This window comes from Molossus molossus, unplaced genomic scaffold (genome assembly GCF_014108415.1).
Source record: "Molossus molossus isolate mMolMol1 unplaced genomic scaffold, mMolMol1.p scaffold_m16_p_4, whole genome shotgun sequence".
Classification (NCBI taxonomy): Eukaryota; Metazoa; Chordata; class Mammalia; order Chiroptera; family Molossidae; genus Molossus; species Molossus molossus.
In genome coordinates, this window is record NW_023425377.1 from 55,407,881 (window position 1) to 55,427,876 (window position 19,996).

Here is a 19,996-nt window from a genome sequence, read left to right on the forward strand (position 1 = left end):
ACTTGTCCATGCGTGGCCATGCTGCTTTCAGAAGCCCTGTCATGTAGCACTATGATGTGCAGGGAGTTCCTGTTTCTCTCCCTGTATGGAGGAGGCAGCAGACAAGAGGCTTTGGAGCCAACTGAGAATAATTTTCTGGAAATTCTTAAGAGAGGTGGTCTTCAGGAGTATTGACAGCTGAGCTGGGCTTTCAGCCCCACCTGTGGCAGGGGCCCCAAGACCTGGACACCACCCCCTGGAATGGTGATGTCTTGATAACCTGAGGTCCAAGGTCCCTCCAAAGCAAGAGTCTCTGAAATTCCCCTCTGCTCACACTCAGGGAATGCCAAAGAGAAGCAGAACCCTAGGGTCAGGGACCAGGCCAGGGCAGGATCTGAGCCCAGTGGAAAAGAAGAAGGGAACCGATTTGTCAGCTATAGCTAGCTGTTCAGATGGCGAGAAAATAGCCTGGGATCCTTGGCCTGATGAAACTCCAGGCCTCTGGACCTCTCAGCTGAGGCCCCTTAGGCCTTATTCCCCCACCCTGGACCAGGTGTCAAACCTGTGTGGCTGGAAGTGAGACCCTGATCAGGAAGACCATGAGGGAGCTGTCATGAGAAGGGCTTGTCCTGGTTCCTGCATAATTCAGTCAGACAACCACTCATCTAATCAGCTTGGGACCAGTTCACCTGGGGAAGGGCACTGATGGGAGGTCTTGACCATAGAGTGGGGATAGGTGGACCTAGCCCAGAGATGAGGGGTCTTGCTTTAGTGAAGGACTGAGCAGGAAGTTCTGAAAGGGAGCTGCCCGAGGAGATGCTGTGGGACATACACCAGCTGGGCTGGACCTCAGTTTCTCCATTTATAACAGGGGTAGCCACACTTGGGAGACCAGCCCTTTAGCATCTGGGCAGCCCTTCTCAAGTGTTGAGTGTGTAAATAGGTGAAAGAATCTGGCTCTGCCCACATCCACTCCTGGCTGGGCAGCCCAGCCTCTGAGCCTTTCCATTTGTCACTGGGTGCCAGACCAGGGCTCTGTGATGGAATGGCGAGCAATTGGTTTGTATACTGTGGGGTCTGAGCTGATTTGGCCCTCTCTGAAACTCAGTTTGTGATTTTGTAAAATAGGACAAAAGTCCCTCTGTTTGCTGTAAGTTTTCAACAAGATGATAGCCCAGCTGGTGCTGGGCAGGTGCTGAGTTGTATCTGAGTGGGGTTTTGTCCTACTGCTGCTGTGTCCCTGGTGAGCCCAGGCTGCTGCTGCACACTAAGTACTCTGTTTTCCAGGGGACTCCCAGGACAGCCTGGACAGCCTCAGCCGTACCCTGGGCATCCTCGAGGAACGGGTCAACAGCTCAAGGCACAGGGCACGCAGACATGCTGCCGATGATGACTACAACATCGAGGTCCTGCTGGGTGTGGATGATTCTGTGGTCCAGTTCCACGGGAAGGAACATGTGCAGAAGTACCTCCTCACGCTCATGAACATTGTAAGTGGGGGCGGGTGGGGAGGGGAGGTGCAGGTGGGCCAAGGCACCTGTGCTTTCTGTGGTTTCCTAGTGAACCTAGCAGTGAGTGATATGGCTACAGGGAAGCTTTTCTGGGTCTACTGGTGAGAAAAGGTGACCTTCCCATCAACGACACTGAACCTCAGTTTTCCCATCTGTAAATGGGGGATATTTTGACTTGGCAAGACTATTTGCACACTGACGAGATTTTTCCAAACTCTAGTCATTTGTGTACCAGTTTTCTCGATTTTTGCCATACCACACTTTACCTGTACTGTGTATTTTCCTCTAAATAAACTGACTTTTTAAAACTTAAAATTATTTACCAAGGAGACTTCACTTTACATAAGGGTAACCTAAAAGTAAAACAGAAAATAATTTTTTAAAAAAAGAAAAGGGATATCAGTGTATATTCGAGAGGGGACAGACAGACTGAAACCCATCCAGGCTTCTCCTGGAGTAGTCACAGAAACTGAAGCTTGAAGAGGGAATCCCCTTTTCCCTGTGAAGCTGTGCTATTTAATGGGGTGCTTGTGTGCCACCTAAGCCTTCTAGGGCATGACAAAAATTCTATTTTTTAATAGAATTTTTAATTTTAATTAAAATTTTTTTTAAATTTTGGTAAAATACACACAACAAAATTTACTGTCTTCATTGTTTTTAAGTGTACAGTTTAGTGGTATTAAGTACATTTATTTATATTGTTATTCAACCATTACCACCACCCATCTCCAGAACTCTTTTCATCTTGCAAAACAATCTCTGTCCCCATTAAACACTAACTCCTTATTCTCTCCTCTCCTGAGTCCCTGGGAACCACCATTCTACATCCTGTCTCTATAGTTCCTACTCTAGGAGCCCCATATGAGGGAAATCATGCAGTATTTCTCTTTTTTGTGACTAACTTATTTCACTTAGCACAATGTCTTCAAGGTTCATCCATGTTGTAGTAGGTGTAAGGATTTTTGTGCTTTTAAAGGCCGATTAAGATTCCATTACATAGACAGACCACATTTTGTGTATCCCTTCATCTACTGATGGGCACTTGGATTACTTCCACCGTTTGGCTGTTGTGAATAGGCTGCTATGAACCTAGGTGTACAATGTCTGTCTATTCCAGTCCCTGCTTTCAGTTGTTTTATGTCTATACTCAGAAGTGTAGTTGCTAGATCATAAAGTAATTCTATTTTTAACTTTTTTGAGGATGCTATATACTGTTTTCCATAGCACCTGCACCATTTTACAATCCTACCAGTAGGACACAAGGTTTTCCATGACTCCACATTCCCACCAACACTTGTTATCTTTCACAACAGTCATTCTAATGGGAAATTTAATGTTTGTAATTAATTTGCATTTGCATTTAAATCATCAGTATGGCTAGTGGCTGCCATATTGGACAATGCAATCCTGGAAGAGTTGTGCACAGCAGGACTGCCTGCTATACCCTTCCCCTGAATTTCACCTGGCACATTGTGCTAAACAGCAGTGTGGGCAGCCTGGCATGGGGGTCTTGAGACCCTGAAGGTGCTGGCTCACCTGGAGTTGCAACCATAGTCTTGAGTGGCCCTAATCCAGATGTGGCCCAGGCCAGAGCACACCTCTCTCTCCTTGTAAGTACACAGCTGGTTACTGGCCTTCCCAGTGTTGAATTCAAAGCTAACAACATGAAGGACAGATGTGGCAGCAGCCAGCCCAGACTGCATTCCAAGTGAGGCATTTGGTCAGCTGAGAGAACAGCCAAGGCCAGGGCAGAGTGCTCCCAGCGGTCAAGACTCTGGGACCAGGCCTAGGTGGACATAGTCTATACCCTGAAAAAGGCCATGAAAGTCAGCCCTGGGATTAGGAGACTCTAGTGTGGGTCCCTATGGTACCCTGGGAATGCAGGGTACAAGGAGGAAGAGAGGCTCAGGTGGGCTGGACACAAATATGGCTGGACCCTGACAGCTCTCAGCTGATTTGGTTTCTTATGTTGCTCTAGGTAGTTCTTCCTCTAAGGCTCCCTTTGGGATCTCTCTGTGGCGGAGCCCAGGCTGCAACGCGGATCCTGTTATGACACAGACATTTCAGATTCATCAAACATTCATGTGCTCCTCTCCTCCCTTCCATTTCCCAGCCTCCTGTGCACTTAATTTGGGGCTGTGTGGTAGGAAATGACATGTGTCTCACCTTCTGGCTGGGACAGCTAAGAACTGGCATATCCTGTCGCTCTCTTCCTTTCTCTGCTACAATGATCTTGAAAGACACATGTAAATACAGCTACAAAATGGGGCAGGGCCACCTAACCTGAATTAGGTTGTGATGTACGCAAGGAAACACAGAGTGTCCTTGGTTGTGTTAAGCTACTGAGACATGGTGGATTCTTTGTTACTTACTGTAGCATAGCCCATCCTATTCTGACTAATATGCCCAGCTTCTGTTCATGCATGTCAGGAGAGGGTTACAGCTGTGAGCAAGACAGGACACGGTGCCTGTGGCTATAGGCTGGCATTCTGTTGGGGAGCACAGGTAATACTCAAGTGAAAACAAGTGAGATAATTTCAGATAATGACATGTAATGAAGGAAATAAAATAACTCATGAAATGGAGAAGGGAGGAAGGCTGGGGAAGGTGGGTGACTTTATAGAGGTGGCCAGGAAAGGTGTGCTGGGAAGTGACACTGGAGCTGAGACTTGAATGATCATGGACCACTGTGGGAGGAGAAGGCTGAGGGAGAGGGCAGTGTCCAGGCCCTGAGCAGAAAGAGGTTGGTATATCTGCAGAAGTACAAAAGGGTCATTGTGGAGGCAAGGGGCCCAGGTAGGAAGGGAAGTTGGAGGCAAGCAAAGAGACACTTGATTACGACCCTAATAGCAGTGAGAAATAGCTAGAGGTGCTGCTTCTTTCCTGCATTAATGGGCAAGGCATTTTATTTCCTTTTTCATAGGAAAATGGGAATTAATGCATTCCTTTCTCCGTCTTAGACTTTCTGGAGGGTTAGAAGGGTTGGAAATGTTTGCTGAGCACTTCACCTGGGCACAAAAAGGGTCTTACATTGTTCAGAGTCACCCACCCCACCAAACCTCCTGCACCTCCTGCCAGGTCCACTTTCCTTCTTTGCCTCCTTAAATCTAGAAAAGTAACATTCTTTGTTTATTAAAATGCACTGTACTTAACACAGACAATATGTTATTTACAATGGAAAGTTAGAATGTATTTATACAAGGATGTGGATGTTTTCTCCTACGTTATTGCCCACAGCCTCGCTTTAATGATGGCATGTCATTGCACCACATGACAGCAGCAAACTTTTATATAACTGATTATGACATATTTATTTCCCCATTAGAGGTTAGGTGGGCCACTGACTGCAATGAAAATCCTTACAATTGAATCTACTGCTCATTATTTACTTTTTTCTTTAGCTGAATTTCTAAAAATTCAATCCCTGGTCAACAGTATGTGTATTTTAAAGCTTTCAATGCCAGAATATTTTCTGTTATTTTACCTATTCATGCTCCTTTGATACAATGTCTAGCTTCCACTTGCTCATAGCACTGAGTTCTTCCTAGCTGTAGTACATTGAGAGCCATAACCAGGATAGACATTTTGTTGTAAGTTGTATTTATTTGAGAGTAATGTGGTTGTATTTTAAACATATGCATATCTTAAAACAGTGATTATCTTACAGTTTTATGATTGGCTAACTCATGTCCTTTATTTTACTGGAATTTCAATTTTTTCTTGTTACTTCAAAAAACCTTTATATTAAAATAGGTTAACTTTTGGTCTGTCACCTAGGTGGGAAATAGTCTTCCTAGTTTTGTGGTTTGCCTTTTGTTTTGTTTCAGATTGTTTTTTGATAGTTCACATGTTTGTGTGTAGTCATGTTCTGAGACATTTTGCTTCCCAGTTTTACCTTGGGTGCTATGTTTGGCACTTCATGCCTACCCTGGAAGTCAGTCTTCTGGGGCTTCACTCTGGTTGCCCCAGCAGTGACTCCCATGGCTTATTGTCAACAGCATCATTTCCCAAACCCCACTCCTCACTGACCACCTGACCATTCTTGTCACATTGGCCAGCCCCAGCAGACCCACACCCAGAATGTCTCCTGGTACAAAACTTCTGGGCCAAAATGGAAATGTGGCTTTCTTATTCAAAGAGCAAGAAAAAGGGCCATTAAAGGTACATATAAATCCTTTTCCTTTCTCCTTTAGTCTCTCTCTCAACTTGTCAAGATTTTAGTTATCTTCTTATTGTCTGTAAGTATAGAACAATTAGAATTTTATTATTATTATTTTTAATCCTCACTCAAGGATATTTTTCCACTGATTTTTTTTTTTTTTTTTTAGATAGAGTGGGAGGGAGAGAGAGAGAAACATCAGAAGAGAGGGAGAGAGAGAGAAACATCAATGTGAGAAAGACACATCCATTGGTTGTCTCCTGCATGACCCTGACCAAGGCTAGGGATCAAACCTGCAACTGAGATATGTGCCCTTGACCAGAAATCAAACCCAAGGCTCTTTAGTCCGTGGGCTGACATTCTAACCACTGAGCCAAACCAGCCAAAGCAACAATTAAAATTTTAAATTATTAGCGTAAACTTTACCATTTATCTTTATATTGTACAAAACTTGTTTTAAATGCACATATTAGAGCATTGAACTTGTATGGAGAATCATCAAAGTTAAACAGATTTGTATTTTTGTGGCTAATGCATAGAGGGTGCCTCGAGCTGGCCAGAAGTTCAAAGTACAAGCCAGACTCAGGAAGGTTGGAAGGAAGAAGAGAAGAACCCCAGGGACAGAGCCAGTGGAGGAATGCTCCCCCAGGTACAGATCCCACCGGGACCCCATGCAGTTGTGGGCCACTGGGAGCTGACAGCTGTCCCGTCCCCTCTGACATTCACCACTGGAGGAACACATGGATTTGGGCCCTGCCCAGAGAGTCTGAGAACATTAAGCCTGGCATCTCCCTTTCCCACAGGCCCAATGCCTCAACCCAGGGTAGATGGCCAGGGGCCTTTACACCTCAGCACCTGGATTGGGGTGCATGAGAGGCTCACTTCTTCTGAAATTTGTGTGGGGCTGCCTGCCCAGGGCAGGATAGCCCCAGCTGTGCCCCAGCTTGAGATGCGCAGCAGTCAGCAGTAGTTACAGGGTAGGGAGCAGGTGACCAAGAACCTGTCCTAGGGAAGGGGGACCATATATGAGCCAAGGCTTTCCTGCCCCATCCAACTTCACTTACTTAACACAAATTCAAAGGTGAAATGAAGAATTTCAACACTGGCAACTGCTGAGCATTAAAGCCCAAGGGCAGGGTCCATTCTGAGCATAGGCTGGCCACTTGCCCCTAAATCCAGGACCCTCAGTCCTGCACTGGACTCTGCCACCATCCCTGACACCGCATTCCCTGTACTGCCTTCCTTAGACCTAGTCTCTATGGCCCTTTTTCTATCCCTGCCCATCCAGAGGCTTAACTCAAAGCTGCTCCACTCTTGGCTTCTGCACAGATGAAGAAAATTGTGCCTGAGATTGTGCTTGGGCCAGGCTCTGGGCCTGAGCCTCACGCTCTGGTGCCTTTGCACTGACTTTTAGCTCTTATGTGCTGTAGACAAGGTTACTGATGTCAACAGAAGAAACATTGAAAGAATTGAACATTGAAAGAAACATTGAAGAATTTTGTGAGTTTATTTGAGCCCAAACTGTTGACAATTTCTGGGAAGCAAAATCTCAATGGATTGAGATAATGCTCCAGAGAATAGCACTTTTGCACCAAATTTTTTTAAATTAATTAATTAATTTTTAATTTTTGATATTTATTTTATTTTATTTTTGTTACAGATGTTTCTCATTTTTTACCCCATTGACACCCTCCTCCACTCCCAAGCTTTGTTGTCCATGTCCATTGGTTATGCGTACATACATATAAGTTCTGTGGTTTATCTCTTCCCACCCCCTCTTCTGAGGGTTGTCAGTCTGTACCCTACGTCCATGTCTCTGGGTCTACCCTATTCCTCATACTGTTATGATCATTATATTCCATAAATAAGTGAGATCATGTAGTATTTGTCTTTTTCTGCTTGGCTTACTTCGCTTAGGATAACACTTTCCAGGTCTCTCCATGTCATCTCAAAAGAAAGATCTTTCTTTCTTACAGCTGCCTAGTACTCCATTGTGTATATGTACCACAACGTTTTTATCCATTAGTCTACTGATGGACAGTTGGGCTGTTTCCAGATCTTAGCTATTGTAAATAGTGCTGCTATGAATATGGGGGTATATATATTCTTTCTGACTGGTGTTTCAGGGTTCTTAGTGTATATTCCTAGACATGGGAACACTGGGTCAAATGGCAATTCAATTTTTAATTTTTTGAGGTAAAACCATAGCATTTTTATAGTGGCTGCACCAGTCTGCATTCCCACTAGCAGTGTTCTAGAGTCCCCTTTTCTCACACCCTCGCCAACACTTGTTTGATGATTTGTTGATGGCGGCCATTCTGACAGGTGGGAGGTGATACCTCATTGTTGTTTTAATTTGCATCTTTCTGGTGATTAGTGATGTTGAGCATTTCTTCATATGTCTCTTTGCCATTTGTATGTCCTATTTGGGGAGGTATCTATACAGCTCCCCTAACCATTTTTTAATTGGGTTCTTTGTCTTCCTTTTGTTGAGTTGTACGAGCACATTATATATTTTGGAAATAAACCCCTTATCTGATGTATCATTGGCAATGATGTTTTCCCATACAGTGGATTCCCGTTCCACTTTCATGGTTGTTTCTTTTACTGTAAAGAAGATTTTTAGCTTTTTTGAAGAAGCTTTGATGTAGTCCCATGTGTTCATTTTTCTTTGTTCCTGTCGCCTTAGGTGATGTATCAGTGAAAATACTGCTGCGTATGATGCCCGAAATTTTGTTGCCTACATTTTCTTCTATGATTTTTATGGATTCACAAGACACATTTAAGACTTTTATCCATTTTGAGTTTATTGCTGTGTAAAGTTTTATGTAAGTTGATGGTCTAGTTTCATTTTTTAGCATGTAGCTGTCCAATTTTCCCAACACCATTTATTAAAGAGGTTGTCTTTAGTCTATTGTATATTCTTGCCTCCTTTGTCAAATATTAATTGAGCATAATGTCTTGGGTCCATTTCTGGGTTCTCTGTTCTGTTCCACTGGACTATACACCTGTTCTTATGCCAGTACCAGGCTGTTTGGATTATAGTAGCTTTGTAGTATAACTTGATATCCGGTATTGTGATCACACCTACTTTGTCCTTTTTCAAGTTTGCTGTGGCTATTCGGGGTCTTTTTTGGTTCCATATGAACTTTTGAAGTATTTTTTCCAGTTCTGCGAAATATGTTGTTGGTATTTTAATGAGGATTGCACTGAATCTATAGATTGCATTGGGTAATATGGACATTTTAATGATGTTAATTCTTCCAATCCATGAAGTAGTTATGTGGTTCCACTTTTTTATATCTTCCTCTATTTCTTTTTTCAATGTCCTGTAGTTTTCTGCAAATAGGTTCTTTACTTCTTTGGTTAAGTTTATTCCAAGGTATCTTAATTTTTTTGCCATGATGGTAAATGGGATTGTTTTTTCAGTTTCTCTTTCTGTGAATTCATCATTGGTGTATAAGAATACCATCAATTTCTTGATGTTAATTTTGTATCCTGCTACTTTGCCAAATTCATTTATTAAGTATAGTAGATTTTTGATGGAGTCTTTAGGGTTTTCTATGTATAATATCATGTCATCTGCAAATAATGACAGTTTCACTTCCTCCTTTCCAATTTGGATCCCTTTTATTTTGTCTTTATGTCTGATTGCTGTGCCTAAGACTTCCAGTAGTATGTTAAGTAAAAGTGGCAAAAGTGGACATCCCTGTCTTGTTTCTGTTCTTAAGGGAAATGCTTTTAGTTTTTGCCCATTGAATATGATGTTGGCTGTAGTTCTTTCATATATGGCCTTTATTATATCAAGATATGATCCCTCTATTCCCACATTGCTGAGCGTTTTTATTAGAAATGGATGATGGATTTTGTCTAATGCTTTTTCAGCATCTATTGATATGATCATGTGGTTTTTATTCTTCATTTTGTTTATGTGGTGTATCACATTTATTGATTTGCAAATAATGTACTAGCCTTCCATCCCTGGGATGAATTCAATTTGGTCATGGTCAATAATTTTTTTAATCTGGATCCGATTCCCTAGTACTTTTTTCAGGATTTTGGCATCTATGTTCATTAGGGAAATTGGCCTATAGTTTTCTTTCTTGGTAATGTCTTTTTCTGGTTTTGGAATTAGAATTATGCTGGCCTCATGAAAAGAGTTTGGAAGTCTTCCTTCTTCTTGAATTTTTTGAAATAGTTTGAGGAGAATGGGTGTCAGTTCTTTGAATGTTCGGTAAAACTCCACCATGAAGCCATCCAGGCCTGGGCTTTTGTTTGCTAGGAGAGTCTTGATTACCTCTTCAGTTTCCTTAGTTGCTATTGGTCTGTTCAAGTTTTCTATCTCTTCACAGTCCAGTTTTGGGAGACTGTGTGTTTGTAGAAATTTTCCTTTTTGCTTAGATTGTCGAATTTTTTGCCACACAATTGTTCATAGTAGTTGATAACTATCGTTTGTATTTTTTTGGTGTCAGTTGTTACTTCTACTCTTTCATTTCTGATTTTGTGTATTTGAGTTCTCTCTCTTTGTTTCTTGGTGAGTCTAGCTAAAGGTCCATCAATCCTGCTTATCTTTTCGAAAAGCCAGCTCTTTGTTTCATTGATCCTTGGAATTGTTTTTTCGGTCTCCATGTCATTTATTTCTGCTCTGATCTTTACTATTTCCTTTCTTCTACTTGCTCTTTTTGTTTGCTTTTTAGCCCTTTATGTTGTGAGGTTAGATATTTTGTTAGAAATTTTTTTTGTTTCTTTAAGTAGGCCTGTACTGCTATGAACTTCCCTCTCATAACTGCTTTCGCTGCATCCCATAGATTTTGTACTGTTGTGTGTTCATTTTCTTTGGTTTCCAGGAATTTTTTAATTTCTTCCTTGATTTTCTCAGTAACCCATTCATTGTTTAATAACATGCTATTTAGCATTTATGTGTTCAAATGTCTTTGCATGTTCTTGTTGCAGTTGATTTCTAGTTTTATGCCATTGTGATCTGAGAATATGCTTGATATGATTTCAATCTTCTTGAACTTGTAGAGATTTAGTTTGTGTCCTGACATGTGGTCTATCTTTGAGAATGTCCATGTGCACTTGAGAAGAATGTGAATTCTCTAGTTTGGGGGTGTAATTCTCTGTAGGTATCCATTAAATCCATTTGGTCTATGCTTCATTTAGAGTCTCTGTTTCCTTGCTGATTTTTAGTCTAGAGGATCTATCCAGTGATGTCAGCAGGGTGTTGAAGTCAGCTGCTATGATTGTGTTGCTGTCACTTTCTCCTTTGAAGTCCTCCAGAAGATTTTTAATATATTTTGGCACTCCTATATTGGGTGCATATATGTTTATCAGGGTTATATCTTCCTGTTGGATAGATCCTTTCAATATTATGTAGTGGCCTTCTTTGTCTCTAGTTATGGTCTTCATTTTGAAATCTATTTATCAGATATGAGTATTGCTACCCCAGCTTTTTTTTTTTTTTTTTTGCTTTCTGTTTGCTTGGAAGATTTTTTTCTATCCCTTCACTTTCAACCTATTTGAGTCTTTTTTGTGAGGTGGGTCTCTTGTAAAGAACATATAGATGAGTTATGCTTTCTTATCCAATCAGCTACCCTGTGTCTTTTTTTTTAATCTTTACCTGATGACATTTTTCCATTTTTTGTCAGGTAGCATGGGTGGGCGAGAGAGGAACAGAGAGAGAGAGAGAGAAACATCTTTGCGAAAGGGACACATCGAGTGGCTGCATCGGTTCGTCGTCCCGAGAGCCCCGGGTTTGGTTCCCGCTAAGGGCATGTACCCTGTGTCTTTTTATCACAGCATTCACTCCATTTACATTTAAGGTGATTATTGATATGTAATTATTTATTGCCATTTTTGTTTAGTGTGGTTATATTTTTCTTCCGATTTTTTCTACTAATTACAGTAGTCCTTTTAACATTTCTTTCAGTGCTGGTTTGGTGCTAATGTATTTGCTCAGGCTTTTTCTTGTCTGGGAAGCTTTTTATTTGACCTTCTATTTTGAATGATAGCCTTGCTGGGTAGCATAGTCTTGGATTCAGATCTTTGTTTTCCATGACCTAGATTACTTCGTGCCATTCCCTTTTGGCCTGTAGTGTTTCTGTTGAGAAGTCAGCTGATAGCCTCATGGGGGTTCCTTTTTAGATAACGTGTTGCTTATCTCTTGGTGCTTTTAGGTTTCTTTCTTTGTCTTTAATTTTTGGCATTTTGATTACTGTGTGTCTTGGTATGGGCCTGTTTGGGTTCTTCTTACTTGGCGCTCTCTGTGCTTCTTGAACTTGAATGCCTTCTTCCTTCACCAAATTAGGGGAGTTTTCTGTCACTATTTCTTCACATATATTCTGCATACCTTGCTCATTTTCTCCTTCTTTGGGGAATCCTATGATGACAATATTATTACATTTCCAGTTGTTCCACAGTTGTCTTAAGCTGTCTTTCCGTTTTTTAATTGTTTTTTACTTTTGTTTTTCTGATTGGTTGATTTTTTCTACCCTGTATTCTAATTCACTGATCCTTTCTTCAGCTTCATCTACTCTTCTGTTTAGATCTTTCTATGTGTTCTTTATTTCTGATATGTCATTCTTCATTTTTTCTTGGTGGTTTTTAATTTCCAGTTGGTTGATTTTCAACATTTCTATGTCTTTACTCATGGTGTTGATGTCTTTACTCATGCTGTTGAGCTTCCTCAAGACATGGCTCTGAATTCTAGCTCTGTTAACTTGCTTAACCGCTCCTCATTTATCTCATCTTTGGTAGAGGTCTCTTGTTCTTTCATTTGGCATTTGTTTTTTTGTTTCACCATTTTGGCTATCACAGTGGACTATGGAGCCTGCCAAATTTTCCCAGTTGGTGTTGGTATTCTGCTGTTTGTGGGTCACTCTCCTGGGTTTGGATGAGCATGGGAGGACCCACGTTATACACCACTGTCAAGTCTTTCTTTCGTGGTTAGAGTTGCTATCCCAGGAATGGTCCAGTTATCCTCTAGCTTTTTGCCTGGAGGCTATCAGTAGCAGTTACTTGAAGAGCCTTGGGTTCTCAGTTGAATGAAAAACTTTCTCCTTTGCTCAGTGTAAATGGATTTCCCTAGGATGGGGCAGGTGCTGGTTGTTAATGAGCCTCAGTTTGCATTTCAATGGCAAACTGGGTGGGGTTTAATCTCAGAGGGAGGGCTACCTTCTCTCCCCAGAGCCCTGGGAAGAAGTAAGATGACCACAGACTTGCATGGCCGCAACTCAGCCAAAGCTCTGAGTGCCCTCCAAATCCCGAGTGTCCCCACAGTTTCTTTCCAGTCTACCCTCCCTCTGCCGGAGCCCAAGGTGAGTGGCTGTGGCTATTTCAGCATCTGTCCTGGCTCTACACTGTAGAGCGGCTTAGGAGTGTAACCCTGCTCACAGCTAAGACCACTGCTGACCATGGGCTCCCTGTCCCCCTCTCACGACTCAGCAGTCCTACTAGGATCGAGTCAGTGTTTCTGGTTATATGATCCTCGCAAGCTACTTTTCAGTTGCTTTTTTCCCAACAACTTGTCTTTATTTTAGTTGTAATTCCAATTTGGTCCTGGGAGACGGTCTGTGTAGTTTCTATTCACTCTGCCACCATTTTGGAATTCTCACCTTATTTTATACATTACAATCAAAGGAGAAGATGCAAGTGAGTATGAAATCCACTGGAGATAGATTAGGCAGGTGAGAGAAAGAAAAGTGGAGAAATCTCTGGGATTGGATGAAAAGTAAAATGAGAGGCATATACATCTTTTGCATAGGAGGGTACAGGGTAGTTAACAATCAACAATTAACTCAGTAACAATGAGGGGATTTGTGGTCTCCGTAGAGTGTTGCCTGTGCTTTGAGGGATCCATAGAGAGAAAAGATATGTTATTGTACTTGCAAAAAGACAATAGATAGGCTCAGTTAAAGTAAAAATTAACATTTTTCAGGGAAGGCGTTAGCCTAGGACATGACTATCTGTCATAAACTGCTTTAAGTTAAAAAGTTTTCATTTCTGACCACTCATTGTGGTTACTTTAGTTCTTTGAGTTCGCAAGTCTGCTGTGCAGGCCTTATCAGAGCTTGTCAGGTTAGTATGTGACCCCTTTTTATTCACACTAGCAAACCCAGGTTGAGGTTTGGTCCCCTTGGCCCAGGGACCCTTAGCCTACTCAGAGAGGCTAGGAACCCACCTCAACCACCTGTTTTATTGCAGCCCATCCAGCCCTGTTTGGTCCTCCAGGTCCAGCCCCACACTCATGCTCTCTGCTCCCACATGGCTCTGGACAGCTGGCCTTCTTATGCTGTCATCCTGCTTCTCCCAGCCTTCCATAGGCTTATCTGGCCTCTTCTAGGCCCAGCCCTGAGGACCAGGAGCTCCCTCTGCCTGGCTCCCCTTTGTGCTGGGAACCACTGTCCTATTTGAACTTTCATCCTTGAAAATATGCTTCCTGCTGTGTCTGGTCTTCCTAGACTGGGATGTAGCCCAACACTCCTAAGCATACCTGCTGCTGACCTGTACTTAGGGAATTACTGTGTTTTCAGACTTGCTTTGCCAGTGCCTGAGCTGATCTTTGCTTCTAAGCTCTTTGTTGTGGCAGCATGTGCCTGGCCTCCCGAGAAGCTTTGCTGGGATGCAGCCTCTGTGCTCATGGCATTTCTGGTTACCTTGGATGACCAGGCATTGACAGTGTCTCTTCTCCCCAACTCAGGTGCATAGGAAGCCAGGGATAAATGCTCTGGGGGAAGACCAGAGCAATTATTAAAGTAACATGTCTGCATATGTATTTTTATTTTTATTTATTATTATTTGTTTTTTATTAATCCTCACCCAAAGTTTTTTTATCATTGATTTTTAGATAAAGTGGAACGAAGAGAGGGTGAGAGAGAGAAACATTGATGTGAGAGAGACACATTGATTGATTGCCTTCCACATGACCCCCATTTGGGCTGGGGATCAAACCTGCAACCAGGTATGTGCCCTTGACTGGGAATCGAACCCACAACTCTTTGGTCTGCGAGCTGATGCTCTAACTGCTGAACCAAACCAGCCAGGGTAGCATTTGTATTTTAAAAGTAAAATCTATTTGTGCCAAGACCCCAAGAAATATAAACTTTGGGCCCAAGATCAGTGCTTTCTATATGACTTTATAGCATTTAACTGAAGCACTAATTTCAATCCTACTCTTCCCTGAAAAACAAAAGTCTTGGGTGTGTTGCTTGGGATCTCACTGTCCACTGAGACCCCGAGCTGCCAGGATGAGCTACTAGTGATTTGTGTTCCTTGTAAATGGGAGACTGACCACTGTGGTGTATGCAGCCACCCCTGAAGGTGGTCTGTGATTGTCCTTTGCTCCTAGGACCTTGTACTCTCAGGAGGCCTGCCGGAGGTCACTGAGGTCATAGAACAGAGGTGAGGTGTCTTAAATGCTACTTCTTTTGGACAGCAAGTATTTTAAAACATTCATGTTATATTAAAGTAAACTTGGATGTGTCACTGAATCAAAGCAAAATTTACATTAATATTTCAAGATACACTGGAGATTCTAAAACAGGGTTGTCAAAACTATTGCCTAAGAGCCAAATTTGGCCCATCAACTATTTCCATAAATAAACTTTTATTGGAACGCAGCCACGCCCACTCATTCATGGACTATCTTATCTACTTTTGTGCTATGGTATTGGAATGGAATGGCTAGGACAGGAACAGTATGGCCAATGAAGCTAAAAGTAGTCACTACCTAATGCTAAAGAAATATTTGCATCAGGTTCTGAAAAAATCTCCTACTTTCTTAGTGTCCACCTTCAGCTGTGGCCCCAGCCTCCAGAGTTTGCATTTTCATCTCATTGCATCAGTGCCTTTTGGTGTCCATGTTAAGGGAACACTGGGCATAACATGAGGACGGCTTTGAAGTCAGAAGCAGCTGCGTTCTAATCCTGGCTTTTATCCACCTGGCAAAGTTCCCGCGTTTCCCTGAACTTGACTTCCTCGATTTTAGATCTGCCAAACACTCTGAGCATCTGTAAAGGTTGGCATAGTCCCTGGCAAGAGGTGGCCCCAGGAGATAAGCTTTCTTTTGCCTTCTTCAGCTGGAACAGCCCTTTCCTCAAGGCCATTGCAGAGACCTTGCACTTGAGCTGAGTTCCACCCTCTCCCTGCTCAGACCTGAGCCCACCCCCACCCCCACCTCAGCCTTGCCAACTCAGTGGATCTATAAGGTCACTCTGGGGATTCTTTTTAAAGCAATCAAATGAGCTGATCTTAACCATTTTAAAACAACAGAACAGGAGGAGCAGATTTCTGGGCAGGAGAGCTCTCTCCCAGCTGTTAACTGCTTGTTCTGGAAGAACCCTGAGCCTCCAAGGCACTTCTACTGCTGGGTAGATGCTCCTTAGGCCCATGAAGAACATGAGATCCTAAGAGTCTTATGAGCTTTCAGAGCCAAGGCCATACCCTTGGACTACTCTGAGCTTGGAAACAGTCCTCTGTACAGTATGTTCTTAAACAATGTTTTTTGAATGAATGGTTTCTCTCTGTGCCAGGATTCAGATTTTTTTTCCTCTGTCTTTTCTAATTTAATCCAGAAGTTGGCCTGTGGTTACCAAAGTCTTGCCAGGGTTTGCAAACAATCAGAGGCATATGTCTCCATTTCTCATCAGCCTCCAGGAATGTTGGGGCCATGTGGTGATGGTGGGGAAGGCTGCAGGCAGGGGGAGCTTGGGTAGGGGCAACAGGAATGTTTTCTGCTGGTCCTGGGGAGAGGCGGATCTTGTGAACTGGCCATGGAGTCTCACACCAGCCAGAGGGATATGCAGCCCCATGTCCTGTTCACATGTCTCTGGCTCTGGTTCCTGGTAAAGTGAAAAACATCTCTGAAACTTAACACTACCCTTGGTTCCCTAAAGCTGAAGGGAATCAAACAGAGCTCCCGGACAAGGGGAACACACTTGAATTTGGTCCTGGCCATTGCACAGGAGGAAAGGACAGGGAGCAGAAACTTCATCGTCACTCACAGCTCCGCAGGCCCCAGGGTCTATGGTACCATGGGCCACAACAGTCATTCCAATGCTGTTCCTGCCCCTTGGGCTTGTTCCCATGTGCCACCAGGAGACAGGGCTGGCAGGGCCAGTGGTGTGTGTGAGGCTGCTATACCTCTTATAAAAAGGCAGCACTTTCAGATGCTGGGGTAGCCAAGCAGGAGATGTAGTCAGGGGCCAGGGCAGCTGTGGGCAATATGGAGCTGGGGGGAGTGGGGTGACTGGAGACACCATGTCTGGAGATCTCTTCCTCCATCCCACTCACTTTTAATCATGTAGGAATAAGCAAGCCCCATGTTGCCAACTCTTTTTTCCATGAGAAGATGGAAATCCAACTTTTATTAGAAATATAATTATTTCTTAATGATAGCAAACTGAAATTAAGACCTCTCACTACACAAGTGAATCAGAACATGACTTCAGGCAAGTCTGGTCAGACAGTAGATGGGTTGTTCCATCTAGCTTAGAAGAAAGGAGGCAATTGCCTGCCTTGCTGTGTCCTGTGGTGGGGCAATTATGCACTTCCCAGGGCTGTTGTAAGAATGACTTGAGTTAAACACCACAAAAGTGCTTATAAGAGTGCTGAGTGCATGGAGAGTATCCCACAAATGTGAGCCATCCCTGGTCACATAATTAGTTCATGGACACACTCTGAACCCTTGGTCTAAATTGGCCCCATTTAGGGCTCTGGGAACAGAAATGAGCAGTAGTGTCCCTGTGCTCAGAGAGTTTGGAGCATGGGAGGATTGGGGAGCAGGGCAAGGAATGAGAAATTACACCCTGGTTAACATGAATACTAATCACAAAAATATAGGGTACTGCAGGGTGACATGGAAGAGTGTCCCTAATATAGAGGCAGGGGCTAACCTGAGGAGGAGTTTGAAGTGTGCTGGTACTGCTGCAGATGGCAGAGCAGCATGTGCAAAGGCTCAGTGGCATCATTGCATCACTATGCATGGTTGGGCCCCACTGGAATATATAGGGTGTTGGAAGAGAGGCAGAACATGAGGTTGAAAACGACTTCTGTGCCAAGCAAGCTAAGGGGTCTGGAATCCACTGTGATACTACTACAGGGGAGTGATAAGATTGATTTGGGGTCGTAAAAGACAAACATCTGTCTTCAGGACTTTGGGGTTTATGCCTTCTATTATCAGAAATGCTTCTACCCAGAGCCTGAGGAGGGCAAGTTCACACTTGGTGGCCCCATGCTAGGAGGCACTTATTTGATTTCTCTACATTGTCCCAGTGGCCCTGCGAGGTTCCCTTTTCTGCATAAGATCACAGATACTCAGAGAGAGTGGTGGCCTGACTCGGGCATGAAAGCTGAGATTTTCATACCTGTGGACATCCTCTCTCTACTAGTCTGACCTGAAGAGCAAGCACTCCTGAATCCCTGAGGAAGCCCACCCTAAAGTGTGTTTTCACCTTGGCCTCTCTGACCTCCCAACAGCATTTAATGAAACTTGCCCACACCCCACCCTCCTTTCTATCTGGTTCTGTGACTCTTCTGGTTTTTTCCCTTAGCTTCTCCATCCATGATGTCTTCCTGTTCTCTCTAAGGTTCACTCACCAATTCTGTCCCTCATTCATTCAACGTATGTCTATAAAGTGCCTACTATGTGCCAGACAGTGCTGAGAATGTGATGGTGCTGGGAATTTGATGGTCAGTGAGCCTGGGATCCCACCTGCATGGAGCCCATTTCAGTGGTGGTGGGGTCAATGAAAGACCACAATGATGACAATGAAGATAGAGAAGATCCTGATGGGGTTATCATAGCCGCCCTTACCTCTGCCTCCACTTCTCTCACTTCCCTGCCCCTGGGAGAGGCCTCTTGACAGCTGGCAAAGAAGCCTCTGAGCAGCCTGTCGTTGGCCTCCCTGGGGGAGCTGGTGGTTATCAAAGTGGGTGTTAGAGTCTCTGTGGACTAGGAGGGCAAGGAATCTACACTCCTCAGTGACAGCTTGAGGCAGCTGCAGAGCTTGTCTTATGCAGATTCCAGCAAGGAGGTGACAGCTTATCCAGAAAAGCATGGGGCTGTGGTCTGGACAGATGTGGACTGTCATTCCTCCTGCACCTGATTCTCCGGTGCAATCCAGCGACCCTGGGATCCTGCTCCCCTGCTGGAAGGGTCTTGCCAGTGTGTATCAGAAGGATTAGGGATTCACACAAGGCACCATAGTTTAATGTGAGGTTCCAGGGGTCCACTTAGCCGATTTGCCTGTTCAGTACCTGGTCAAAGGCCCGGCACATAGTAGGTGTTGACTTAATGTCTTTTGAATGAATAAGTGAGTAAATGAATTCCCATAAAGTCAGACTGCCATGAAAAAAATAGACTCCACCTGTCCATGGAAAAGAAATTCCAGTAGCCTAAGTGTCCTTGTCCTTTCTTTCTTATACCCAAAGCTTTTCTCCATCACAAATGCTAGACGTTTGAAAGTCTGGGTCACAGAGTCACATGGCAATAATTTCAGCTAGTTCCCAAATTGCACTCCAAAACTTTTTTCCGATTTCCACTTGTAATCATGTGATCAGGTTTCTCAATTTTTCTGAGCCTCAGTTTTCTCATTGGTGAAACAGGTGTGATAATGCTCCTTGGCAGGGTGTAGGAGTTGAAAGAATGACATGAGGAGGTAACTGGCACAGGTCTCACAAGGTCAGAGCTGACCAGTGAGGTGCTACAGTCATTCCTTGGTATCTGTGATATTTGCTCCATCAGCCAGCTCCTGTCCCCTAGTAGCTTGGCTCTCATGGGGATACACTTGCCTGCCTTAGGGCTGCAAGGAGGACAAGGGCCTTGGTGGCCCCACGGCCAGTGCTCTCTGCCTGGCTGGGGAGAAGGTCACAGCATAGGTGAACCTCAAGCTAGTTTTGACAGCTAAGTTGGTGCCATTCTGTGCAGAGGGTGTCATGCCCTCAGCAAGTCTCTGGAATGGGAGGCATAGAGTGGACAGGCTCAGGGGTTCCAGACAAGGAGATCTCTGAGGGACCGAGCTGGCCAAATGGGATGAGTGGGTCTGGAGCTTCTGCAGCCAGCTAGAGTCTAGGCACTGAGGATGCAAAAAGGCCCCAGTTTTCCTGGAACACAGGTCTATTGGAAGGAGGGTACAGGTAACAAGCCAATAAATGAGAAGACTTGAGATTGGTTGGCATGGCAGAGGTATGGCATGGAGGGAATGGTATTTGCATTAGCATAGTGAGCTCCCTGAGAATGTCCCCATACTCAGCACATGGCAGCCTGATGTGGGGACAGGCAGTCCTGGTGCTCCCTCCCCACAATAGCCTGGCTATGAGTAGCCTATGAGCCCCCTATGGCCCTTCAGAC

The 19,996-nt window shown here is 43.8% G+C and overlaps 1 protein-coding gene across 1 annotated transcript in view; it reads left to right on the plus strand.

Moving 5' to 3' along the window:
- ADAMTS2 (ADAM metallopeptidase with thrombospondin type 1 motif 2) overlaps window positions 1-19,996 on the plus strand; it is a 382,685-nt gene that overhangs the window by 198,045 nt on the left and 164,644 nt on the right. The window contains exon 4 of the mRNA XM_036240254.1: window positions 1,267-1,469. Within this exon, the coding sequence (XP_036096147.1) occupies window positions 1,267-1,469 (203 nt within the window). The remainder of the gene's footprint in view (window positions 1-1,266; window positions 1,470-19,996) is intronic.